The 27,526-nt window shown below is 40.4% G+C and overlaps 1 protein-coding gene and 1 non-coding gene across 3 annotated transcripts in view; both read left to right on the top strand.

The window, feature by feature from the left end:
* Window positions 1–1,858: 1,858 nt before the first annotated feature.
* HSD17B4 (hydroxysteroid 17-beta dehydrogenase 4) overlaps window positions 1,859–27,526 on the top strand; it is a 73,741-nt gene continuing 48,073 nt past the window's right edge. The window contains exons 1-8 of one of the 2 annotated variants that reach the window (XM_059693799.1): window positions 1,859–2,055; window positions 3,654–3,707; window positions 14,377–14,484; window positions 16,283–16,342; window positions 20,958–20,979; window positions 21,085–21,131; window positions 22,893–22,977; window positions 24,141–24,328. In XM_059693799.1, the coding sequence (XP_059549782.1) occupies window positions 1,998–2,055; window positions 3,654–3,707; window positions 14,377–14,484; window positions 16,283–16,342; window positions 20,958–20,979; window positions 21,085–21,131; window positions 22,893–22,977; window positions 24,141–24,328 (622 nt within the window). In that variant the 5' untranslated portion in view covers window positions 1,859–1,997. The remainder of the gene's footprint in view (window positions 2,056–3,653; window positions 3,708–14,376; window positions 14,485–16,282; window positions 16,343–20,957; window positions 20,980–21,084; window positions 21,132–22,892; window positions 22,978–24,140; window positions 24,329–27,526) is intronic. The other variant, XM_059693798.1, reaches the window with a different exon arrangement.
* On the top strand, window positions 22,488–22,651 carry LOC132233963 (U1 spliceosomal RNA). Its single transcript, XR_009452803.1, has one exon. It is a non-coding gene; the product is annotated as a U1 spliceosomal RNA (small nuclear RNA).

Below are 27,526 nucleotides of genomic sequence, written 5' to 3'. Positions count from 1 at the left end.
GCTAGTGCCAGCATGGGGCTGAGAGGAGGGCTCTGTCTCCAGGCAACCCTCCCCATTGGTTGGAGGAGGCACTGGGTGGGACAAGGCGAGGCCTTGGCCCAAAGCTTTAGGAGTCACCTCTTTCATATCACAAGGGCTTTCTTATCTTTGGGCCCAGTGCCCCCAGAGTTAGCCTCCTGGGGTTTCCGTGCGCACTGGAATTCAAGGGTCAAATGTCATAAGGCAGATGTGCACAAATGGTTAGGAGAGCAAGTTGCTGGTTTAGGGCCAGCTTTCAGCCAAAGGACTGCTCTTTGGCGAGTTAGTCTTGAGTTACAGAGAGACTTCTCTTGCTGTGCCTGAGCAATGAAGTCAAACTCTCAGAACCCTGCTGGTGTGGCTCAGTGGTTGAACATCGACCTATGAACAAGGAGGTCATGGTCTGATTCCCAGTCAGGGGGCATGCAGGCACCAATCTGTGATTCTCTCTCATCATTGATATTTCTATCTCTCCCTCTCCCTTCTTTTCTGAAATCAATAAAATTATATTAAAACGACAACAACAAAATCTCAGAGCTCTAAAAACCACAGCTGTCTGCGAGGCATCTGCAGCCTTAGCTTCCCTTCACTTCCCAAATGCAGTGTGTCCCAAGTCGCAGGCATGTTCCCTCTAAAAGCTGCTCTTCTCCCACTATTCCTTTTCTGATGACTGCCACCATAACCTAGATTCTCAAGCCAGAAATATGGGGGGTTGTTTCAGTTGCCCCTCCCTCACATCCACATCCAATTAATCACAAAGCCTTCACTCTATTTCCAAAAATATCTTAACATTTTTCCTCTTCAACATTTCCTCTGACTTTACTTCTGACCTCCATAATTTTTCCGAGCAGGTTTCTTCTATCAGTTCTCCTTGTCAACCTCCAATCACTCCTCAGTAATAGCGCAGAGCGACGTTTCCATGATATAAATGTGTTCTCCGGAGTAATGCTGCTTAAAGTCATTCTCAGCACTAAATTAAAACATCTAAATGTGATCTGACAGACTGCTTACTTCTGCGGCCTACCCTCTCCCTTCCCGCCCCCGCCCCCTATCTAGCTAGTATTTAATTGCCTGTAATGTCCTCTTTTTTTTTTTTTTTTTTTTTTTGCATAGTTCACTTCTGAAAGTACTTTGTGCGTCATCTCCTTTGGAAAGTTTTCCCCTTTCTCCCCAACAGGGATAGGGGCCGTTTATTTTGGCACCATTTAGCTAACTTGTACATATTTGCCACAGGTCTTACACTGTTATTAAAGGTTTATATTTGACTTTGGGTAACTCCGGATGACCTTACAGTTCATCTGTGAACTTGTGCTTTATAAATGTTGACTGAATTACATCATAGGACTGTTATCAACATACAAAACCAAAAATCATTTAGGGGCACTTGTGAACATTTTTTTTGGTCCCGCGATTCTGTTTTGGGGGATCAGCGTGGGGGTCCACGACTATGCATTTTTGACAGTTCCCAGATGAACTTCATGCAGGAGGTCCAGAGTTACATTCTGAGGCATCTTTACTCATTGGTAAGGGTGCCATTCCTTCTTAGAGGCTGTTTTGAAAGCTACTTAAGGATAGGGGCTGCGTCCTATGTCTCTAGGCTAGCTCCTAAATCCAGAAAACAACGGGTGAATGACAAAACAACGGGTGAATGAATAAACTCAAGGTGCCAAGTCAGCTATTTTACCACACAAGTTCCAGCAGCTCCTATTATTAATTCATGCAGCAGAAATGGGCTTTCAACCTAAGCCTCATGGGCGGGCTCTCCCCGCCACCTCCCCGCTGGAGGCACGCTGGACTACATTTCCCAGAGGGCCAAGGGTCTTCGCGCAGGCGCACTTGGAAAACTACGACGTCCGTCTCCTTCCCAGAAACTGGCAGGTCACTCGCACCCGCCTCCTCTTTGCCCGTCTCTTCCCTGTCCAGTAGTCTGAGCTCCGGAGGTTCTGCTTGTGTCTGTGTGTGTCTTGCAGGTTGGACTCATGGCCTCGCCGCTGAGATTCGACGGGCGGGTGGTTCTGGTCACCGGCGCAGGGGGAGGTGAGCACGCGAAGGCTGGAGGGCACGCACTCCCCGGGGTCGCGGCGTGGGAGCAGCTGCCGTCCGGGCGCAGTATGGGGCTGCGGGCGGCGGGGTGGGGTCGGGAAGAAGCGGCCTGGGGAGCGAGGGGCTGGACGCGGTCGGATAGGGGGAGAGGACGTACAACTGCTGTTGTCAGGACACCGAGTCTGTTGTGGAGGGAGAGGTGGGGCTGGCGGCCGTGCGTGGGGAGCCACGGACTCTTACCCACACGGCCAGCTGCAGCCCCTTCCCCGTCCCGCCCTGTGCAGCCGCCCGTGGGCCCCAGAGTTACGCGAGGAGGGAGGCGGGGCTGGGCTGCAGAACGAGGTGAAAGTCCTAACCGAGCTCCTCTCTGCGCATCAGGGGCGACTCTTCCTGCCTTGAGACTCTCGGGCCTCGCTCAGTCTCTAAAGTTGCGGGAAAGCGGCTGGGGGCGACCCTCCCCTCCCACCTCCGGGGAGTGGAGCTGTCAGTTCCTTGCCTCCGAAAAGTCCCTCACTTAGCGGTTCCTTTCCTCTGTCCCATGGCTTTAGGCTCTCTGATTTTCATTCCGGAGAGGCCTTCTTTAAAGAGGCATCTAAGAGTCCTCGATAAGTTTGCATACTTATCAAGCCAGGCACTCTGCACTAGTCCCCAGTTAACCTGTGACTTCAGTTACCGTTGACCCAAAAACTTGTTAAATGGAAAGTTCTAGAAGTAAACTTCAGGAGTTTAAAATTGTGCACTATTCTGAGTAGCGTGATGAAATCTTGAGCAGTCCCGCTCTGTCCAGCCCTGGATGCGAGCACTAACTGGCAGCCTCTTATATATTTTTCCCGAGATATTCTATGCCTGTAAAACCTGTATTCATTTTTGGATGTGTACATTTATACCTTACATCTTTGAGCTGGAATTAAACATTTAATTACTGTTTAATTGAGAATTAAGTATGTGTTTGGTGATTGTGTCATTAAAGTCCAGTGCAGTATTTAAGAATCGCCAGATATTTGAAGCAGGAAAGGATTTAACGTAGCCATTTGTATTTTAGGCAGCTCCTCTGGGAATGACTGGTGGAACAATACAGAGCAGGCCCATTAGGAGCCTCAACCTGTGAGGCTGCCATTAACTGCTGCAGCCTCATGGATACCAGGGATGTAGAACATGGAAGCTACCGTCCAGATTTAGGGAGCTAGGGTAAGAAGTTGCCACTACGTCCACGGTTTCTTAATACCTAGGAAGCTTCAAGAAATCTGCTCCTTAACCAACAGCAACAGCTGGAAGTCACAGTAAGGTGGCGTCTGCCTCATTTCCACTTTCCAGATTTCATGCAAATGCGTTTAATGGTGGAATCCAGTTCCCATCTAGCATCCTAGCAGCCAGGTAGAATAGTAGGAAATGATAGGTAGAAAAGGTAGAAAATACAGTTTTAAGCTTTTTAACCTCTGCAGGTAGAGGAGGGTGAAGTACAGGTTGAGAGTACTAATGAAGACATAATATAATTAATTGCTCATGGTTACTTTAAAATAGGGATTGAGTTGAGTGGACCAAAACTTACCCTAACATTTGCTCAACTTTTTGATTATTTTGTTTTTCATTAGGTCTGGGCCGAGCCTATGCTCTGGCTTTTGCAGAAAGAGGTGCATCGGTTGTTGGTAAGTTGACATTTTTTTTCTTTTTAATCAGTAGCTGGCAGCTAAAGTACAACAGTCTTCACCAGCCAGCCACGTTTGTCTTTATATCACTAATGTGTCAAGGTCAAATTTCATTACTAATCTTTTCTTCTGCCAGCAAAAATTCCCCCCTCCCCTTGAGGCTGACTTTATAACTTACATTTGAAAGTAAACTACTTTCACAGAATTTGCAACTTAACAGAATTGATAAGGATGGGATGCCATTCATGGTATAAAAGGAATTTATTGCATTTGGTATATTGTGGGCTATCATTTTTTGAGATAGAAGGCTCATGCAAGATAAATCTCTAAGTGTAAATACATTGCTAAGAGTAAGAAATAAATGCATTTGGAGAACTAGAAGTTTAGACTTAGGGAATCCAAAGTATATTGTTCTTTTTAAACATATCTTTAATCAAAGTTTTTCACATGGAAGCTTTTTACAGCAGTTTTAAAAAATTTTTTATTGACGGGGTAGTTAGCTTGAGATTTTTTAAGAGGGGTAAGTTGGAAGGTGCTGCATTGAAGAATCTCAAAAGGTGGGAGGTTTTTGTAATATAAGTGGTGTGGACTGGCCTGATGTACTTGGTCGTGGTGTGAACACAGGGGCAGAATTGTCTATATCCAAGTCTTTGTGGGGAATAACTAAGTGCTCGGTGCAGGGTAGGTGGGTAGAGCAAATGTTATGGCCCAATATTTATTAGTATCTTTTTCTGGGATAAAATTGTTGGCTTACCAATCCCAGTTTTCTTATATCTTACGTAGAGATAAATTTCCCCTCATTTGTTTATAGAGATATAACAAAAGAGTAAGCAAGCAACCAGATTTTCTAAACAAAGAAAACCTAAGCAGGGCATTAAATATATTATGTTCCCTCACTGGGGATGTGTAACCAATGTTTATGGAAAGGACACAGAGACTTTGGGTGTTTCTTGTTTAAGGTCACAGCCCATGTCTGTTAATCCGATCTGCTTCTTGTGGCAAGGACACATTTTGACACTGTATTTGGCTAGTGGGTGTACAGTTTAGGTCCTCTTTGCCAGGTTTTCCTAAGTATATTTCATGTCATGGCATAATGTCACATGTTACTGTTTTTTCTTTTATATTGCAGTTTTTTTAAAAAATATATTTTATTGATTTTTTACAGAGAGGAAGGGAGAGGGATAGAGAGTCAGAAACATCGATCAGCTGCCTCCTGCACACCCCCCACTGGGGATGTGCCCACAACCAAGGTACATGCCCCTGACCAGAATTGAACCTGGGACCCTTCAGTCCGCAGGCCGACGCTCTATCCACTGAGCCAAACTGGTCAGGGCTATATTGCAGTTTTTTAAAAAATATTTTTACCGTATAACTTTTTATTTTCATCTGTTCCACTCAGTTCTGTAAGTGCAAGGACCTCGTTTTATCTTCTGTATCTTCTAAAGGACCTAGACCTAGAATGTTGCTTTGGGCAAAGAAGCTACTTTTTCATTGGTTCTTTTATTGTTTGACATAGGCTTTTTGGGGGGTGGGGAGTAGGGGCAGGGGCTGGTGTGTCTTTGAGATTGGTTGAATAAATTTCTGTTTTCTTTTTTGTTGTGACTGAGATAAATTTTTAGGTTATAAGCTTGTTTTATGAAAAGTTTACAGCAGTGTGCTTTTGTGGGGGTCAGTTTTCCTATATTTGCGACCTTTGTTACATTTTGATTAGGAGTTTTTAAGTTCTAAAAGGTAAACAGGGACAGCGTGTCTATTTATTTTGTCATTGCCTTAGAGATGGTATTGCAGCAGGTGCTGGTGAAAGTCTAAGAAGGTAGAAAATGTGTGTCTTGGAAAAATACTTGCCAATCTTGGCTCAGAGCGCCAGATTTAGTTTGGTTTAGGGGAGAAGTCAATCTATGTGAAACTTTTGGTTGTTGATTTCTTCCACTTCTAAGTCTGTGACTTACCTGTGAACTTTCTAGGCATAAATGGGTTGTGCTCTTTCCTAATCAACACCACCCTCTACTTTAGTTTTTTAAAAACAGATACCCTGCTTCTAGATTGCATCACATGTGCTAACATTTCTCCTGTAAATTTTTTCTTCTGCTCAGCATTTTTTTTAAACCTGAGTAAGCAAAATATATTAAAGAGGAATAAACAAACCTAGGATGTTATGACATCAGAGAATCTTGTTTTCAGAAAAATCTGTGACTAGCTCCGAGGCCAGTAAGAAGCAAGACCTTAAGAAATAGAGTAGCTTGTTTAGCCTTTAAATCAGCGGTTCCCAACCTGTGGGTCGCGACCCCTTTGGCGGTCGAACGACCCTTTCACAGGGGTCGCCTAAGACCATCCTGCATATCAGATATTCACATTATGATTCATAACAGTAGCAACATTACAGTTATGAAGTAGCAACGAAAATAATTTTATGGTTGGGTCACCACATGAGCAACTGTATTTAAAGGGCCAGAAGGTTGAGAACCACTACTTTAAATCAACTTTTGCTGGCTTATGCTGGATTAACAAGCACATTTAAATGGTTTACAATAACAGGATTATTTCATGCTTATGTGACCTTTCATCTTCTGGTCAGCTGTGTCTCTGCTCTGTGTGTCTTCCTAATTTCAGGATCCCAGCCAAAGGAGCAGCTTCCATCTGGGACATGGCTCTTGGGACAGAGGAAAAACAACAGTAGATCCACGTGGTGGCTCTGAGAGCTTCTGTTCAGAGGCATGCTGCTTCCACTCACATTTCATTGGCCAAAGAAAATCACTGGCCACGCCCAAAGTCCCGGGCATCACTTAAGATATTCTCTAACTTCATGTTAATAGGATTGCTACATTTTAGATTCCGTCATGTAAAATTATGGGAGATTTAAATTTGGGTATAAGACTGCTAAGCCTTTGCTTGATATTGCAACAAGGGTCATCTGGTTTTGTAGAAATTGTATCTTTCAGAAAACGTTTGCCCGAACCTGAAGAAAATATTGGAAATGGAACAGTTTTGAGGTTTCCTCAGTAGGTGAGCCGTACCCAGTTTCCTGATACTGAGTTTTATCGTGAGGGCATGCATGCAGTGATTGAAGTGTTCAGTCAGAAAGGCCTTTTCTTTGATAGTAAGAAAGGCAGATTGTTTTCTGTTCTTGAACTGGAGAAGTAACACCTTTGAGTGATTGAAGTTCAGTTTTTAAAAGTAAGATTGACATGCTTTCTTTTCTCTGCTACAGTTACATAATTGGTAAAGGTGGGTCTGAAGTTCATGTGGTCTGATCAGAGCCCGTGTTTTTAACTGCTGTGTGATGGTGATAGCTGGAAGGTGAATTATAGTGGTAAAAGGGAATTGCCTGTGACGTTAGGTCAGGCTTCAAATCCTGGCTCCGCTACCTAACTACATGACCTCTGAATATTAGTAGCCACCGTACTAACTTCCAGGATTATGGTGGAGATTAAATGACACAAAAAAACGAAAGCCCTTTGTAAAGGGAAAAGAAAGGAACCGATGCAGGCACTGTGCTCATGAACCAGATACGACAAAGTGAGCCTGAGGTCTTGCTTGCGTAAGCAACATGTTTTTTTTACAGTTGCTTAGAGAAAAGGGCCTGCCTTAGGCCCTGGTGCATCTCTTCAAGTGTAAGGAAAGTGCTTTGCTTAGTAATTGATTAGGACATAGATGCCAATTGAGTGAATAAGTTAAATTTTTATGACACAAGAGGAAAGATTCCAGTCAAGGGCACATGCCTGGGTTGCAGGCTTGATCCCCAGTGGGGGGCCTGCAGGAGGCAGCCAATCAATGATTCTCATTATTGATGTTTCTCTCTCTCTCCCTTTCCCTTTCTCTTAAATCAATAAAAATATATTTAAAATCAATTAAATTATACTTTTTTTAATTAAAAAATTAAAAAACATTTTGTTAATTTTAGAGTGAGAGGGAGGGAGGGAAGAAGGGATGGAGAGTGAGAGGATAAAAACATCAATTTATTATTCCACTTATTTATGCATTCATTTATGCATTCTTGTATGTGGCCTGACCAGGAATTAAACCCTCAACCTTGTTGTATTTGGATGATGCTCTAACCAACTGAACTACACAACCAGGACCTATGAAATTATTCTTAATGCTATTGTTCACTATAGGAAACTTTATCAAAATGGGGAAAAATCACCCTGGCTGGTGTCGCTCAGTTGGTTGGAGTGTTGTCCTGTGCACCAAAAGGTTGCTGATTTGATTCCCAGTCAGGGCACTTGGCCAGGTTGTGGACTTTGTCCCTGGTCAGGATGCATGCGGGAGGCAGCCGATTGATGCTTCTCTCTCACATCAATGTTTCTCTCTTACAGTGATATTTCTCTTTATCCTTATCCCTTCCTCTCTCTCTCAAATTTAACTTTAAAAAGTGGGAAAATGTCCTCAAACAGAAATGTCTAGAACAGGGGTGGGCAAACTTTTTGACTCGAGGGCCACAATGGGTTCTTAAACTGGACCGGAGGGCCGGAACAAAAGCATGGATGGAGTGTTTCTGTGAACTAATATAAATTCAAAGTAAACATCATTACATTAAAGGGTACGGTTTTTTGTTTGTTTGTTTTATTCATTTCAAACGGGCCGTAGTTTGCCCACAGCTGGTCTAGAAGGACATCCAAGGAACAGCCTAATGCAGTTATCTGTGGGAGAGATAGGTATAGAGCAGTGATGGCGAACCTTTTGAACTCGGCGTGTCAGCATTTTGAAAAACCCTAACTTAACTCTGGTGCCGTGTCACATATAGAAATTTTTTGATATTTGCAACCATAGTAAAACAAAGACTTATATTTTTGATATTTATTTTATTATATTTAAATGCCATTTAACAAAGAAAAATCCACCAAAAAAATGAGTTCGCGTGTCACTTCTGACACGCGCGTCATAGGTTTGCCATCACTGGTATAGAGGATGTGTAAAAAGGTACTTTTTGAGTTTGCATTTCTTAAAAACTCAAAGTAATAGCCTCTGCTTTGCATACTCACAATTGTAAACCTACTTTTGTTCACCCTTATATACAATGGAATATTAGTTGGCCACAAAAAGAACAAAATCTTACCGTTTTCAACAACATGGATGAACCTAGAGGGTATTATGCTAGGTGAAATCAGACTGAAAATGACAATACCATATAGTTTTACTTATCTGTGAAATAGAAAGAAAATAAATGAACTAACAAAACATACTCATAGAACAGAAAACAGTTGGCAGAGGGGAAGGGGGTTGAGGTGGTGGGCCAAAAAAAAAAAAAAAAAAGTAAGTAACTTCTCCAAAAAATAAATACTTTTATAATATAATATTGCCTTTATTATCTTTTTATTTTTTTTAAATTTTAAATATATTTTATTGATTTTTTACAGAGAAGCAGGGAGAGGAATAGAGAGTTAGAAACATCGATGAGAGAGAAACATCAGTCAGCTGCCCCCTGCACACACCATACTGTGCCCGCAACCAAGGTACATGCCCTTGACCGGAATCGAACCTGGACCCTTGAGTCCGCAGGCTGATGCTCTGTCCACTGAGCCAAACCGGTTAGGGCCTTATTATCTTTTTATACACTTCTTGGATTACCTAGTACAAAGGAGGTCTTACATATCAATACATATAAAAGTTATTCCAATTATGTAGAATTGGAAGCATAGTTTTACTTTGGAAATAAAAATAGTTTATAGGTATGCCATTGGTAATAGATATAACTCATTTGGTGACAAACCCTTGAATTGAATAAATATATGAACGTGAATATGTGTAAAGATAGTTATAAAGCACTTTTCAAATATAAAGCATTTAATATTATTCCTCTTGATAATGTAGCCACATTGAGCTACAGCAAAAAAGAAGGAACTACTATAATAAATTGAAGCAGTAAAGTGAAACCATTAAGTAATATTAATGTTCAAATATTACCTCTCTCAACATTTTTAATAAAGTAATTTATGATTTACTTTACATGCAACACATACAGCATGTAAATAAAATATTTTATAAATAAAGTACCCTTAAAAATCTGTAAGAAGGATAAACACTCCAAAAAATGTGACTTAAACAAGCAAAACAGTAAGAAATATAAATGAAAATTTATAAATATATCACATTTTGGGATATTTTGATGGTTTCAATTGAAAAGACTGTCCTTAACTGTCATCATCTTATCATTTTTACTACCTATTGTAAAGCTATTTGTTTGAGTGAGGTGGTTGATTTATCATTTCCTCTATAGCTTCCCAAACAAATGAGATTTTTTTTTTAGTGGAAATAATTACTTTCTTTTCAGGATAAAAGAAACTTGCTTACAGCATTAGAGGAGCAGAGTAGCATTGTAGTAGGTCAGAGTTCTGGTCTGGATATTGCTATTTCATGCAGCCTTGGAGCCTAGGGCAAGTTGCCTAACCTTTCCTGAACTTTCCTCACCCATGAAAGGAGGAACAGCTCTTCATGCTAACCTCCTAAAAAGCTGTGTGGAGAGCAAATGCAGCAGTGTACATAATGGTTCTTCGAAAATGCCAAGTAGACACATACCAGTATAAGGTGATAATGGTATTTTAAAAAAATCATCATTATTATTATTATTTTATTTTATTTTTTATTTTTTTTTAATTAAATCTTTATGGTTCAGATTATTACATTTGTTCCTCTTTTTTTTTCCCCCCATAACTCCCCTCCTCCCAGTTCCCGCCCCACCCTCCGCCCTCACTCCCCACCCACTGTCCTCATCCATAGGTGCACGATTTTTGTCCAGTCTCTTCCCACATCTCCCACACCCCTTTCCCCCCCAAGAATAGTCAGTCCATTCCCTTTCTATGTGCCTGATTCTATTATAATCAACAGTTCATTCTGTTCATCAGATTATTAATTCACTTGATTCTTAGATTCACTTGTTGATAGATGCATATTTGTTGTTCATAATGTGTATCTTTACCTTTTTCTTCCTCTTCCTCTTCTTAAAGGATACCTTTCAGCATTTCATATAATCCTGGTTTGGTGGTGATGAACTCCTTTAGCTTTTCCTTATCTGTGAAGCTCTTTATCTGACCTTCAATTCTGAATGATAGCTTTGCTGGATAAAGTAATCTTGGTTGTAGGTTCTTGCTATTCATCACTTTGAATATTTCTTGCCACTCCCTTCTGGCCTGCAAAGTTTCTGTTGAGAAATCAGCTGACAGTCGTATGGGTATTCCCTTGTAGGTAACTGAGTTTCTTTCTCTTGCTGTTTTTAAGATTCTCTCTTTATCTTTTGCTCTTGGCATTTTAATTATGATGTGTCTTGGTGTGGTCCTCTTTGGATTCCTTTTGTTTGGGGTTCTCCGCGCTTCTTGGACCTGTAAGTCCATTTCTTTCACCAGGTGGGGGAAGTTTTCTGTCATTATTTCTTCAAATAGGTTTTCAATATCTTGCTCTCTCTCATCTTCTGGCACCCCTATAATTCTGATGTTGGTACGCTTGAAGCTGTCCCAGAGGCTCCTTACACTATCCTCGCATTTTTGGATTCTTTTTTCATTTTGCTTTTCCGGTTGGATGTTTTTTGCTTCCTCGCATTTCAAATCATTGACTTGATTCTTGCGCTCCTCTGGTCTGCTGTCGGGCGTCTGTATAATATTCGTTATTTCAGTCCGTGTATGCTTAATTTCTCGTTGGTTCCCCAATATAAGATCGAGGGTCTTATTAGTTTTCGTGTAGATCTCATTAAGTTTATCGACAGCTTCTAAACAGTTCTTGAGAGACCTTAAAAGTGTGGTTCTGAACTCTATTTCTTCCATTGACAATTTTGTCCTGTTTCTTTGTCTCCGCATTTTGTTATGCTTCCTTGGTGTACCCCCTAGTGGTCTTTGTTCGAGGTCTTATAGTTAAATCTTGATTGTTGTAGCTAATTCCAGGGAGGGTTTGACCTCCAGGCCAAGTGGCTATGAGAATCAGCTGTGTCAGCAGTGAGAGAACTTCTGTCCTCTAGGGAGGTGCTAATCTAGCCTTTGCCTGAGGCTATCCGGCAAATGCCTCTGTGCAGGGCTTGGGCGGGGCGGGTCACACAGGATCAACAGGGTGGGCCGGAGAGAGCAGTTATGGCGGCTCTCAGTCCTGTCCCCAGGGGCTCTGCCTCTCTGAGTCCCAGCACCCGCTGCAAAGCTGGGAGAGAAAGCTGCACTCGCTCTGACCGAAGCCAGACAGTCCCGCTTCTCCCGTTTGAGTCTGGGTCCCTAAAGACTCGCCCGGATCTGGAGCTCAGAGTCTGCGACTCCCTCCCGATTGAAAACAACAACCGCGCCCTCCGCCGCCAGCCCGCTCCGCGCACTCCGCACCTCAGAATTTGACTTCAGCACCGCGCCTCCTCTGAGTGTCCGTGTGCGTTTCTCTTTCCTCCTAATTGTAGGACTTCCACTCAGCCAGCGTTCCTGTGGTTCTGGGTGATGTCCGTTCCGTGTTTTAGTTTCACTTTTGAAGTAGTTGTTCAAAGCAGCAAACTCCGGCGTTAACCTATGCCGCCATCTTGGTTCTCCGATCTCTGATTTCTTCTATTATTATTATTTTAGCCATAAATTTAAGTGGTAACAGTGTCACACAGTATGGATAGATTTCTCTTGTGTACAGTTGCAAAAAAATCTTAATATTGTTTCTATCCAAGCTCTTCAGCATGTAACCAGCTTTTCTAGTTAGGGTTGTGTAATTTAGCTCTGGTGACAGTGGGATGACTGAATGAGGTCAGTGCTAATTTAATGCTCTCAAATGTAAAGACTTACCTTAAATAAATCTGTTCTGATACTGTTTCACTGCACATTATTGGTCTCAATGCTTACCTGTGTGGTTGCACTTTGACCAATTTCCACTTGGGGGTGGTGTTTCATTGCACAATTGAACAATTTAAATATCGCATTTGCCAATTTGCTTTTGAACTTTCCCTTGCTTAGTTAAAAAGGCTCTTAAAAGACTGTTAGCTTCATGCCTTAAACTCTTGATATTTTTTGCTAGTTGTTTTCGGTCATTTGCATGGAAATGAACAGTTAATAGTAATTTAGTCTTGAATCTGACTACTGCTTTCTTTAAATCTCTTGAGGGATAATGTAAGCCTCTTTTTATTATTTTGTGTTCGTGGTTTTATTATTTTTTACATGCAGTAAGAATGGTAAGTCTATATTGTTAGAAAAAATATGTCCGAGTCCACATTTTGAAAAACATATTCCCTTTAAAAAAAAAGTTAATTAAACACACATTTATTTAGCTAATTTTAAGTGTGGATAGGCATTTGCTTTTTCGCTGTATTATCTTTACCACCCCACACCACTTGCCACTCTCATTCCAATCTACAAAAAGCAAACAAAACAAACCATTCTTCAGAAGAAAAAGTATTTTTTTTTCAGATGTGATAATCATCAACTAGTATTAAAATACTTTAAAATTTAGTATATGCCATCATGCCATATATTATTTAACCATTTGTACACCATAAGTGTCTATAGATGCAAGCGGTGAACTTTTTAAAATTAAATTCAAAATATCGTGGCAGTTAACTGGTTAATATTTTTTATTATATTCCTAAGAAATCTTACAGATCATTTTGCAATGCACATTAATTTTTTGTCCCAAGTATTTTTCTTAAATTCTGTTTGTTTTTTTTAATATTTGGCATTGATCTATGTATCTTTTCATTAGTTTTTGCATGTTATTTCATAAATTTTACCTTAAATTATTGTGTAAATTTACTTTATTTGGCCTTATTATTTAGTTATGTTGGCCTTTATTTACTTTATGCTAAAATTTATTGTGCATTATGGTATTCATAGATTATAAACGCTTTAAGATGTACCATTCTTATTCATCTTTTGTTCTTCTGTAGATTTCCTTGCAAATAGTAAATGCTCAATTAACACTTATATCTATGTAATTGGATGTAGGCAGATGTTATCTGGTAGTGTGGTCAGTTAAAGATATAAAGGCGGAGTCATAAATTAGTGACTAAACATGGTATAAATTAGTTCTGTATGTAATTTTGATTTTTTAAATAGTTTTATTTGCTTCATCATAGATTATGGCATAGTATAAATATATATGAAAACTTATTAAGTTGCTTCTCTAATAGTTTAATATCATGTTTGTTCTTTATCACCATTTCTGTAAACAAAGGCTTTCTTCACTTTGAGAAGATATTTCATAATGATTTTTAACCTTTCTTTTTAAACTATGGTAAGAACACTTGATATGAGGTCTATCCTCTTAACAAATTTTTAACTGTACATTAGTTCCCTTTTTTCATGGTTTTACTTCCCACAGTTTCAGTTACATGTTGTCAAACACCTTCCGAAACTATTAAATGGAAAATCCCAGAAATAAACAAATGCCATTGTGTGTTTAATCTAAAAGTGATCTTTAGTTTTTTCCTATTCTTTCTTTTTTGTTAAAAGTGGGTTAAATCATGTTCTTTTCTTTTTTAAAAAACAAAAGGATTATACAATTAAAATTTATGACAAACCTGTTTAAATATTTTTATTGCTTTTTCATGTCTGTATTTAAAAACAAAAAGAGAGGCATGTTTTGAATATACCTCATAGTGTGTTCAGTAAGATGGGGGTGAGATAGGATGTAATTGGGCAGATGACTAAAGAAATATAGTAATAATTTTATGTCAACTCAATACTTTGAAAGTCTAGAAATGATTGCATGTTTGTTTGTTTTTGCATTGCAGTGAATGATTTAGGAGGGGACTTCAAGGGAGTTGGTAAAGGCTCCTTAGCTGCCGATAAGGTTGTTGAAGAAATAAGAAGGAAAGGTGGAAAGGCAGTGGCCAACTATGGTATGGTATTTGAGAGAATTAGACTATTTTTAAATGTTTCCTACAGCTAATGCTATTGCACACATTGATAATCATTGAGCAAATATCTCTGCATTCCAGTGTAATTATGAAATTAGATTTTATCGAAGTCAGGCAAAGTTATTTGGCTACATATTTTTTATCATATGTGAGAATTTTTAACTCTTGATATAGATTATTTCATGTCTACCTTTTCTATTGCTTACTTAATTATTTATTAATGAACACATGATATAATCAATAAATTATTGTAGATGTGTATATAAATATGTTCTTGTTCTTAAAAGACCTGTTTTAGCTAAAAGGTTTTATGTATTTCTGTAGAATAACATTACATTTTTCTTTTGAAATTGTTTAAAAATTTAAAAAAAGTAATATCATGTAAGAAGTGAAATGCCCCCTTTCTGTACTCAACCTCTATATTCCATTATTTACAAGTAATCTTGCTATATGTAACTTCTTATCTTTATAAATACTTGTGTCAAAGTTAGGCATTAAAGTGAAGCCACAAGAAAAACAGCAAATACAACCTTTACATTTGATGTATTGAGTCTAATAGTATTTGTAAGGAACCTTCTTAAATAGATTTACTTTAAAAAGCTAGCACTTACTAATTTTTCTGCAAATTAAATTGTTTATATGGGCCAGGGATTAAATTAGATTACCAGTGACTTCATTTGGAAATTTTAGAGGAAAAGAAATAGGATATGATTTATTTTGAGAGTTTAAAGGAATAATGAAACAGACATTTTAGTATCTTCTTTCCACATTAAGGGTCTAGAAAACTGTCTTCACCTTTTTTTTTTTAATTTAAATTTTGGTGTTTTATAAACCTATTTTATAAAGATAAAAATTCCAGACCCTCCCCCACTCCCGCCCTAGTTTTGATATGCAATCTGTGTCAATCAGGATTCAGTCAGAAAAACCGAAGCCCCTCTAGGTTTTCCAGGTGTGAGGGTTTCAATACAGAGAATTAGAGGCTAACATAGCCAGTGGAAGGGTTGAGGAAGTGCATGTCAGGGAGACTGTCCATGACCATCTCAGCCTGCAGCAGGTAGTAGATGTGGTGTTGGTTTTACGTCTCCTCACGTGATTGCCTGCATCTGTAGGCTTCTACTTTTCCGTGCTTTAGATGACTATCTCTTTTTGACATAGCTAACTCAGGACTATATGTGACCTAAGAAAGGGACTGTGTTTCCTGGATCCTCCCCTGTGATTGCAGAAGATATAGAAAGAGGCAGTGGTGACAGTGAGTTGACAGCTGACCATTTGACACACAACTCTGAGGATATGAGCCCTTCCCCTCAGCTGATTAGCAGAAAACAATGAAACTACTATTTTTGCCAAGCTTTATTTCTTGTGTTTAGTATTAAAAAACAGGTTTATTTTCCACATGTAGTATATAGTGTTGAACATGCTTTTTCAATTTAAATGTGCACCTTCTTTTCTCCCTCCCTCTTTCTTTTCTCTCTCTAAAACAGTGGTTCTCAACCTTCTGGCCTTTTAAATACAGTTCCTCATGTTATGACTCAACCATAAAATTATTTTCGTTGCTACTTCATAACTGTAATTTTGCTACTGTTATGAATCATAATGTAAATATCTGATACGCAGGATGGTCTTAGGCGACCCCTGTGAAAGGGTCATTCGACCGCCAAAGGGGTCGCGACCCACAGGTTGAGAACCGCTGCTCTAAAATAAATAAAAAATTTTAAAAAAGAAGTTAGAAATCATTTTGAGAGATACTACTGAAGTTTTGTACTAATTTCCCTTTCCTCAGATTCAGTGGAAGCAGGAGAGAAGCTTGTGAAGACAGCACTGGATGCTTTTGGAAGAATAGGTGATGTTTCTTTGCTTTTATGGTACTAACAAGGCATGGGGTTTAGCAGTTTTATAGGTAAGGGCAGTCCTGATGCCTGACTGCATTTGAACAAGATAGTAGAGTTAGCTATCCCTTCCTGCCTCAAATCGTGGTGCTCTTTTCCTTACTAATAAATGTCGTTTGTGGCATTTGTTTTTTCCAGAATAGAGCACTTTCATTTGCATTAAAAACCTGTTGAGGCAGATATCCTTCCCTCTCAGCGATTTTCTTACTTGTGTCTGGGAACTTGTCTGCTGCCTGTTGGTCGGCAGAAGCTGCTTCCCATATTATGTTGACGTTTTTAAGCCAAACCTCTTTCTAAAATTACCAGGCCATCCTTTGCCATTAAATTCTTGAGCTTTAGGTCCGTTACCATCCATTTGCTTTAAGTTGTCATATAATGAGTTTGCTTTTTCTCAAGTCACATTAGTGTCTGTAGCCGTGCCTTTCTCACAGCAATCCTGCACTCCCATAAAAGCTGCATTTCAATACGAGATAAAAAGATATTCACGAAAAGCACAAAATTTTCATGACTGTGGGTGTAGCTGCAGTGATGGCTTCATGAATTTCTTTTTTTGTTTATAATGGTCTTTATGCTGGATTCATTTATCTGGCAATGCAGGCAGCCCCAGTTAGAGCTCTCAATCTATGGTACATGTTAAGTAATTCAACTTTTTAAAATTTAAGACAAGGAATACTTTTTTCAAACCCATTGGAGAAATGGACAGGTTGGGACTGCAACAAAGCTTCGTGTTTTTTAAAGCCTAGGCCAGTTATTGTATATGAGAGTATGCACTGCTACATCCAACAACTGAACAGACCATAACTTTTCAAAGTTTAAAAACAGATCCAGGGACAGAGAAGCATCGATCAGACTGTCCAACCCCAGAGGGAAGGTAGGGGAGGGTGGAGGTAACGGGGAAAGATCAACCAAAGGACTTATATGCATGCATATAACCCTAACTAATGGACACAGACAACAGGGGGGTGAGGGCATGAGTTGGGGAGGTCGGGGGTGGGGGGGTTATGGTCGGATCAGGACACATATGTAATACCTTAATCAATAAAGAAATTTAAAAAAAATAGAATAAGCTTCCCTGTAGAAGCAGCACTGTTGTGACATTTTAACTTTATTCCTCTCCTTCTTCCTCACCCTTTCCTTCAACTGAATCCACACCAACTTCCTCATAATTTCCCTCAAAGGCAGCCATGTCCTCATGGGCCTCAGAAAGCTCTCCTTCCTCCATGCCCTCACCCACACACGTACCAGTGAACAAAGGCACGCTTGGCATGCATCAGGTCAAGCTTGTCCAGGCCACCCAGGCCTCAGCAGTAGCTGTGGTATTGCTCAGCGTGAACACAGCTCGCTGTACATTGGCCAGGTTTCCACCTGATACCACAGTGGGAGGCTGGTAATTAATGCCAACTTTGAAGCCAGTGGGGCGCCAGTCCACACACTGGGTGATCAACTTCGCCTTGATGGTGGCAGTGGCAGCACTGACATCTCTGGGAACCATGTCAACTCTGTACAACAGGCAGCAAGCCATGTATTTATCGTGGTGAGAGTCACATTTCACCACCTGGTTGGCTGGCTCAAAGCACACATTGGTGATCTCTGTTACAGACGGCCGTTCTTGGTGGGCTTTCTCAGCAGAGATTTTGGGCATACGTGGCCAGAAGGAAGTGGATGCAGGGATAGTGCATTGGGTTGGTCTGGAGTTCTGCCAGATCAACATTCAGGGGTCCATCAAATCATTGGAGAGCATGCCTGACCGGCATGGCTCAGTGGTTGAGCATCCACCTATCAACCAGGAGGTCATGGTTCGATTCTCAGTCAGGGCACGTGCCTGGGTTGTGGATTTGATCCCCAGCAGGGGGATGTGTGTGCCGGAAGCAGCCAATCAATGATTCGCTCTCATCATTGATGTTTCTCTCTCTCTCACTTCCTCTCTGAAATCAATAAAAATATATATTTTAAAAAATCTGAGGGATTAGTGATGGAAGACACAATATGACCTATCACCCTATTCTGGTTAGTATAGGTTGGGTGCTCAATATCAAGTTTTCTACAAGAGATGTAGATGTTCTCATTGTCCACCATGAAGGCATAGAGTGCTCTAGGGTGGTGTGGGTGGTGAGGATGGAGGAGTAGGGCTAACTTCAGCTGTGGAAACCTGGGGGGCTGAGTAAATGGAGAACGCCCGCTTGTCACTTGGCATCTGGTCATGTTACAGTCCCAACCTGTTCTAGTAGAGCTACCAACAGGCATTGCCGATCTGGACACCAGCCGGGCCAATGTGGATGGAGATGCACTCACATGTGGTTGCTGCTTTGTGGACAGGAAGAGGAGAGGTTGTTGCTTTTTACAGCGAGTCTCTTAGGCAGTTAATGTGAGAGAACTGGCTCAACTTTTTCTTATAATGTCATGACTTTTCGCTGCTTCTTGGGAGCATTTTCAGCACCACTAGTGTGTGGCACTTCATATTGCACTAAAAAATGAAAACATTACTTTTTGCTGCTATACACAATTTGCTGAAGAGAGGGACTTCTAATGAGGAGCGATTAGCATCACATGGCATTTGTTTTTGGTAATCCTCTCCCGAGGATATTTTCTCATTGATTTTTAGAGAGTGGAAGGGGGGAGGGAGGCAGAGAGAGAGAGAAACATCGATGTGAGAGAGACACAACTATTGGTTGTCTTCCACACACACCCTGATCGGGGCCAGGGGAATCGAGCCTGCAACGAAAGTATGTGTCCTTGACAGGAATCAAACCCAGGACCCTTCAGTCTGCTGACTGATGTTCTACCCACTGAGCCAAACTGCATAAGGTTCACATGGCATTTTAATTGGATACTTGCAACACTTGATCTCATTGCAAGGTGGCTAGAATATTATCACAATAGTACAATATGTAATACAGTTAACTTTATGCATTTATTTAATTGTGCATCCTTACAATTGTTTACTTTTCTCTACTGTGAATGGTACCACTTATGATCTGTGTTTGCACATTTTTTATAAACTTTAACTTTTTGTAGTAGACTTGTATATATTTTATGATAATAAATGATAAAATAGACTACTGGTATCTACATATATTTTATGTATTCATGACATACATAATTTTTATTAAGATTTTAAAAAATTTTTCTAGAGTTTGTGGTATATCTGCAAGTTTTTCACATTGTTGCAAATCTCTAAAAATTTTTCTGATATATTTATGAAAATAAAAATACATATAAGTGGACCCATGCATTTCAAACCCCTGTTGTTCAATAGTCAACTGTATAATAAAAAATCTTCCTTTTTAAAGAAGCATTTCCAATATGTCATTTAGTCAACCGTTCTCTAGATAATCTTCCTGGTTTAGTTCTACACATCTATAGTAATAAAAGCGTAATATGCTAATTAGACCGGACAGCCGAATGACCTTCCAGATGTCCTTCCAGACGACCTTCCAGATGAAGCCGCGGCTGTGAGGGCTGAGTCCCTTGCACGAATTTTGTGCATCGGGCCTCTAAAATATATATATATATATATATATATATATATATATATATATATATATATGCCTTTCCGGTCGCTATGATCCTCATTGACCACCAGGAGGCAGATGCTCAATGCAGGAGCTGCACCCTGGTGGTCAGTGCACTCCCACAGCCAACCTCCCACGGCTGGCCAACCTCCCCTGTTTCCTTCCCATGGCCGGCCAGCCCCAATTGCCCCGATTGGGGGGGGGGGCGGTGGCCAACCTCCCTCAGCCCCTCCCCCTGGCCCGGCTAGCCAACCTCTGCGGCCCTCCCCCCTACCCCCCCATCCAGTTGGCCCAGCTGGCCCAGCCCCAATGGGCCCTGATTGCTGGCCAGGCCGAGGGCCTCTAATTTTTAATAAGTGGTTGATTATTGAATTCTAGAGAGAAACATTATTGCAAACTAGCCCAATATGTTTACAATCTGGAAAACATTTTTTTTGTAATTTGAATGTGTTCCTTTGTTTTTCCTGTCAAGCATATTTGTTTTTCTAGTCATGTTTGGTTGAGCTCCTAAGAGACATGTTCACATATAGTGACAGGAATCAAGACCACAAAGGTGGGAAGTCATAGGTGAAAATAGTTACATGATGGTGGTTCACCTTAAAATATATAATTTCTTTTCATAAGAGGAATACTAATACAATTATGTGTTAAGACATCAGTTTCTTTTTTTTTAAATTTTTTATTATTTAAAGTATTGGTTTTCTTCCTGGGCTTTTGATTTTTGAGTGGCAAGGAAAAACCCTTTTCAGCTTTTAACTTTCTGAGTGAATTTTGTGGTTAAATGAGGAATGGCTTGTGGTTACCCCTGAATCCTAAGAACCTAAGAGTTGTGCAATAGCTAATTATATAAATAAGATGATATAATTTCAGCAGAATGTAGAGGTGGAAAAATTTAGATATGTAAGTTTGAGAGCAAAGCCCTGATTCAGTGTGATACTGGCTGTGGTTTTGTGAATAGATTTTTTTTCTTTACATATAAAGTTTTGTTCTGATAGCACTCTTTACCAATTAATATGCTTGCTTATATATTTGTGACCTGGATCTTTTTATATTGCAGATGTTGTGGTTAACAATGCTGGGTGAGTATTTATTTTTTTCATTTTTAGTAATGTGCATACAAAGTTTTTTTATTTTTAACTGTATACTCCTTCCCCACACTAACCAATATAATATCAATTTTTTAGAATTCTGAGGGATCGTTCCTTTAGTAGAATAAGTGATGAAGACTGGGGTAAGTTGTTTTTAATATATGTCTCTGGAATACTAGTATACCTGTCCATTTAGCCTTTCAATATTTGATAAATTTCTACATTTAAGAAAAAACTTGCTTTTATCTACCTCTGCTAATGTAAGTAATGCATAAGCTTTATAACTGAAAATGATGAACACTTGGAAATAGCTGATTTTTTTAAACATTTGAGAAATCTTAAAAAATTTAAATCAGTTGTCAGAAGTTATTCAAAAGGATTTTGTGCCTGTTGATTTGTTTTTCCCTTGAGAGGTTGTCAGCATTTCCTAGCAGGATTAACTCTTTCGAACAGCTTGCATCATGCTTCTCTGGCTGTGTGATTCTTATTTCAAGAGCAAGAACAGGATATGGAAGGTAGCCCGGGGCACTAAAAATGATGGAAATCTTAGTAATGGGTGGGAAAATCTAGATGTAATTTTGAAGCTTCTAATAAGTAGGAAAATTTTCCATCAGGAAAGATTGAGTTTAGATAATGAACAAATCACAGTTAGGAAAAAAATGTTTTTTCTGTTCACTCTTCTTTGCCCTTGCTTTCATTGGCTATCAGAACTAAAACAAGCAATGGTGGCTGAGACAGTGACAGGCATGCTAACTGAGGTGAATTTTCTCTCATCATTTATAGTGTGTGCTCCTGAGGAATATGGCCACAAGTTCTGTTGGAAGAAGCAAAATATATCTTTGTGACTTAGAGTGAAGCAAAGAAGGGCTTTTAGGAATTGTAGGAATTGGAGTAAAAAAGAAGCTAAGATAAGATTTGTTGGCAAAGGGGGTCTATGTTGGCACTTTCTTTTCAGCTCTTGTTGGACTGGGATGTTTCCTCCTCTGGTTTCATCCTCAGCTCACCATCCTAACTACTACCTCCCTACCCCCTTTAAATTTCTTTTTTTCACTCTTACATTATTATTCTAACATATGCATGAAAACATTTGATGAGACCCCCAGATTGAAACAAAAATAAGTAAGAATGGTTAAAACTTAATAATTAAAATATCAAATTATATATAAATAAATTGAGTTAAAAATTAAATCTACAGGTTTTTGTCTATCTGAACCATTCCCCAGGTTGTCTATTCATTAGATTAGCATTCTTTCTCACTTTCTCCGCCCTCCCTCTTTTCTCTCATTTTCTACCCTCCAATCCCCCAATTCTCTCTAACTCATTTATAAACCCTGGGAAAAATAGGGATATATACTGAGCATTTTGTAAACATTTCTTGATGATGAACTGTGTGGTTTATGATTATGCTTTAACTAATGTTTGTGTTGAGTCCCAACTATATATGTAAAGTTAGTGATTTTTTATATAAAGTAGGCATAAATTAAAGATGGCATTGTACCATGCTTACCTGTCATGGGAAATACCATGATCACCAAGGTGTTTTTCCCAGGGGGAGCCTTATCCATTGCATTCTGCATATGCTGACCCCTGCGATTTCCCCAAATGTGGGAAATTTGACTGCATAATTTGTGGTAGTGGAGGACTGCGTTCTCGCTCACACGTATGAAAAAAAGATGTCATTGTATTTAGATATGTACAGGGTTTCAGTAATTTTATCATAAGTGATAGGCAAAACAGGTATGATTGGTTTTTCCTAACTGGAACAAAGGCAAAAATATTTACTCAGTTGATTTTGAATGCTAGGTTTAAAATGAGTTTATAAGTAAATCATTGCTTATGTTGACTCTGAGACGTCTATTGGAATTTTTGACAAAATATATACTAAAAATAATTTCTTGTTTTAGATTTAATCCATAAAGTTCATTTGCGGGGCTCATTCCAAGTGACCCGGGCAGCATGGGATCACATGAAGAAACAGAAATTTGGAAGGTAGAGTTGCATATGCTTTCCAGGGGGATTAGAAATGAGTGTGGGTTCTTGTGTAGAGGGAATGATAATTGCTTTGATATTGAGGAAAACATCATATATGTGTGGGCTTTTTAGGTGTAGTTTTGGCACATACCCTCTCATTAAATTGGTCATTTAGTTATAGATTAGCTGAGCTGGACAGCTTTATGTATTTTTTCACCTACTTTTCATTATTAATGATTTTTCTGCTGTGCTGATATTTTAGCCATGTAAACATTGAGGATATACCTGTACTTTATTCTCTAACCAAAATATCATTTTGTGTATCCAGTGACCAACTCGGGAGAAATGAGTGGCTGTTTCCTATTAGTTGGTACTTGTGAGACATGAGATAGTCTTTATAAACTGTTTAGGAACTCTACAACTCTCATAGTTGCATCTCTGTGAGTACTCAGAACGTGGTAGAGCTAGTAAATTTGTCAGATTGGGTGAGATGATGAGATGGCATTGTTTTAATATGAGGCATTTAATGTTATCCAGAAAGGGAGAGGGTCAAAGTGGTGAGTACTGAAGAATTAGAACTGCTTTATCTAATATTTCTTACTAAAATTTTAACATATGTATTGCCAGTTTATTTTATGTTTATAAATATTTATTGTTGTTTTCAATAGATAATGAATGAACATTCTTATAATTGAATTTATTTGGTTCTAAACAGGGATTCTTTTTAAAACAGTTAAATCTTATAGTTGAAGTTTGAGAGATTACTTTTATTATTATTATCATTATCATTTATTTTTAATTTTATTTATTGATTTTAGAGAGTGAAAGGGAAGGAAGGAGAGAGAGAAATAGAGAGAGAGAGGGGGGGGGGGGGGAGAGACATTGTTTTGCTGTTTGACTTATTTATGCATTCATTGGTTGTTTCTTATATGTGCCCTGACTGGGGCAACCTTAGCATATTAGGATGGTGCTCTAACCAACTCAGCTACCTGTCCAGGGCCGAGATTAATTTTATTATTAATATTGTTTTAGGTATATGAATCATGATTATAAGAATCTAATGGCAATATACAGAGTTGTTTTTGACAGGTGTAATAGTACTGAAAAGAACAAAAGACATACAGTTGTAGCATTATAAAATCATAGCAAAGATGATATTGGGGGATTGATTTTCCTTTTAGGATAATTATGACTTCATCGGCTTCAGGAATATATGGCAACTTTGGCCAGGCAAATTATAGTGCTGCAAAGCTGGGTCTTCTGGGCCTTGCAAATACTCTTGCAATTGAAGGCCAGAAAAACAACATTCATTGTAATACTATTGCCCCTACTGCTGGATCACGGATGACCAAGACTGTCTTGCCTGAAGGTAAGTAGCTTAGATTTTTCAGTGCTGTTACCCACAAATCTGTGTGAGGTGAGCTTTGCAAAAGTATTTAATTTTCTGAATAGTTAAAAAATTATTTTCCTACAGTTTAAAATAGCATTATGTATAATGTGCGTTCATTACAAAAATTTTAGAAAAGCACAAGAGAAGGATTAAAAAATGAGCCATAATTCTACCACACTGAGATACACTTTCATTCTTTTTCTCTGTGTAGGTATATACAGTATACATAAATATATTTTTTATAGAATGTGGTAATAGCATTCTTACTGTTTTATAATAATAATTTTAAAAAATAATTAATAGACTATTGAACTATTGGTTGTTTAGTAGCATGTTGTTTAGTCTCCATGTGTTTGTATTTTTTCTAGATTTTTCTTGTAATTGATTTCTAGTTCCATGCTGTTGTCAGAAAAGGCACTTGATATGATTTCAGTATTCTTTAATTTATTAAGACTTGTTTTGTGGCCAAATGTGACATATCCTGGACAATGTTCCATTTGTATTTGAAAAGACTGTATTCTGCAGTATTGGGATGAAAGGTTCTGTAATATCTATTAAGGCCATCTGATATAATATGTCATTTAAGGAAAGTGCTTCCTTATTGGTTCAGTGGTGATGAACTTCTTTAGTTTTAGCTTCTCTGGGAAACACTCCTCCAATTCTGATTGATAACCTTGCCCCACAACATATTCTGGGATGTAAGTTTTTCCTTGTCATCATTTTAAATATCCCTTCTGGCCTATAAAGTTTCTACTGAAAAATCAGTTGATAGTCTTATGGGGTTTCCTTTGAATGTGACAAGTCAGTTTTCTCTTGCTACCTCTAAAATTCTCTCTCTGTCTTTTAACTTTTACCATCTTTATTATAAACTAGAGGCCCGTTAAACGAAGATTCACACAATAGGCCTTCCTTCCCCTAGCTGCCGGCACTGGTTTTCCTCAGCCACCCAGGACCCAGGCCTTTGGTCCAGCCACAGCAGAGAAGCCAAGCCTCAAGGTTAGGCTTCTCCTCTCCGGCCACAGTGAAGCTTGGCTTCTCCCCTCTGGCCACAGTGAGGCTTGGCTTCTCTGCTGCGACTGCGGCAGAGAAGCCAAGCCTCTTCAATCTTCAGTCTTAGCTCTGTGCCTGCATATGCAAATTAACCCGCCATCTTTGTTGGGTTAATTTGCATACTCGTCCTGATTGGCTGGTGGGCATAGCAGAGTGACAACCAATTTAAATATTTCTCTATTATTAGTGTAGACTAGAGGCCCAGTGCACAAAAATTTGTGCACTCGGGGGGGAGGGGAGTCCCTCAGCCCGGCCTGTGCCCTCTCGCAGTCTGGGACCCCTCGGGAGATAATGACCTGCTGGCTTAGGCCTGCTCCCGGGTGGCAGAGGGCAGGCCCAATCCCTAGGTGCAGCCCCTGGTCGGGCTCAGAGCAGGGCTGATTGGGGAATTGGGGCGCCGCCCCCTGTCATGCACAGAGCAGGGCGATCAGGAGGTTGTGATGCCACCCTCAGTCACGCTCAGGGTAGGGCCGATTGGGGGTTGGGGCACCGCCCCCTATCACACTCAAGGCAGGGTCGATGGGGAGGTTGCGGCACCACCCCCTGTCATGCACAGAGCAGGGCAGATCAGGAGGTTGCGATGCCACCCTCAGTCACGCTCAGGGTAGGGCCGATTGGGGGGTTGGGGCACCGGCCCCTGTCACACTCAGGGCAGGGTCGATGGGGAGGTTGTGGCACCACCCCCTGTCATGCACAGAGCAGGGCCAATCAGGGTTTGGGGCACTGCCCCCTGTCACGCACAGAGCAGGGCCCATCAGGGGGTTGGGGCGCCACCCTCTATCACCCACAGAGCAGGGCCGATCAGGGGGTTGGGGCGCCGCCACTCTCACACTCAGGGCAGGGCCGATCGGGAGGTTATGGCTCTACCCCGTCACACACAGAGCAGGGCCCGTGGGGGTGGGGGGGCTTGGTGTGCCGCACCCTGTCACACACAGAGCAGGGCTGATCAGGGGGTTGGGGCTCCGCACCCTGTCACACACAGAGCCGCAGGGCGATCAGGGGGTTGGGGAGCTCCCCCCTATCAGGCAAAGAGCAGGGCTGATCAGGGGGTTGGGGCGCCTTCCCCTGTCATGAACAGGGCAGGATGGATAGGGAGGTTGTGGCCCCGCCCCCTGTCACACACAGAGCCGCAGGGCGATCAGGGGGTTTGGGCGCTGCCCCCTGTCACGATGATCCCTGCGCCGGGAGGCCTCGTGGCTTCGCTGATCCCGGTGCTGGGAGGCATATTACCCTTTCACTATATAGGGTAGAGGCCTGGTGCATGGGTGTGTGCTGGCTGGTTTGCCCTGAAGGGTGTCCTGGATTAGGGTGGGGGTCCCCACTGGGGTGCCTGGCCAGCTTGGGTGAGGGAATGATGGCTGTTTTCAGGCTGGGGGTGACTGAAGCTCCCAACTGCTCCTTTTTTTATCCTGGGCCAGCTTTAGCTTCGAGGCTTGGCTCCAGCTCTTAGGCCTCCGCTGCTGAAAGTAGGTTTCTGGCCTTTGCTTACAATGTTGCGATCCTGCTGGCTGAAGCCCGGTGGACTAAAGCAGGTTTCTGGGGTTTTGTTTAGCTTCTATATTTGTTACATAGTTGCTTAGAGTTGCAGCTCAGAGGCCTGCAGTGGCAGGCAGGGAACGTTGGAGTCCTCTGTCACTGAAGCAAGCAAGCCTCATGTTAGTTTCAAGCTGCCTGGCTGCTGGCCGCCATCTTGGCTGGCAGTTAATTTGCATATTGCCCTGATTAGCCAATGGGAAGGGTAGCGGTCGTACGCCAATTACCATGTTTCTCTTTTATTAGATAGGATGTCTTGGAATAGATTTCTTTAGGTTCATGTTGTTTAGGACTCACTGAACCCAGATGTCTGTTTTCTTCTCCAGATTTGGGAAGTTTTCAACGACTATTTCTTCAAATGAGTTTTCTACCCCTTTCTTTCTCTTGCCCACTTCTGGGATCCCTATAATGTGAGTGTTAGCATGCTTGATGTTGTTCTAGAGGTCCCTTAAACTATCTTTATTATTATTTTTTCTTTTTGATGCTCTGATGGAATGATTTCCACTATTATGTCTTTCAGATTGCTGATCTGTTCTTCCATACCAACCACTCTGTTGTTAATTCCCTCTAGTTTACTTTTTATTTCAGTTACGT

The sequence above is a fragment of the Myotis daubentonii genome, chromosome 4 (genome assembly GCF_963259705.1).
Source record: "Myotis daubentonii chromosome 4, mMyoDau2.1, whole genome shotgun sequence".
Classification (NCBI taxonomy): Eukaryota; Metazoa; Chordata; class Mammalia; order Chiroptera; family Vespertilionidae; genus Myotis; species Myotis daubentonii.
This window is presented reverse-complemented; position numbering and strand designations above follow the sequence as displayed.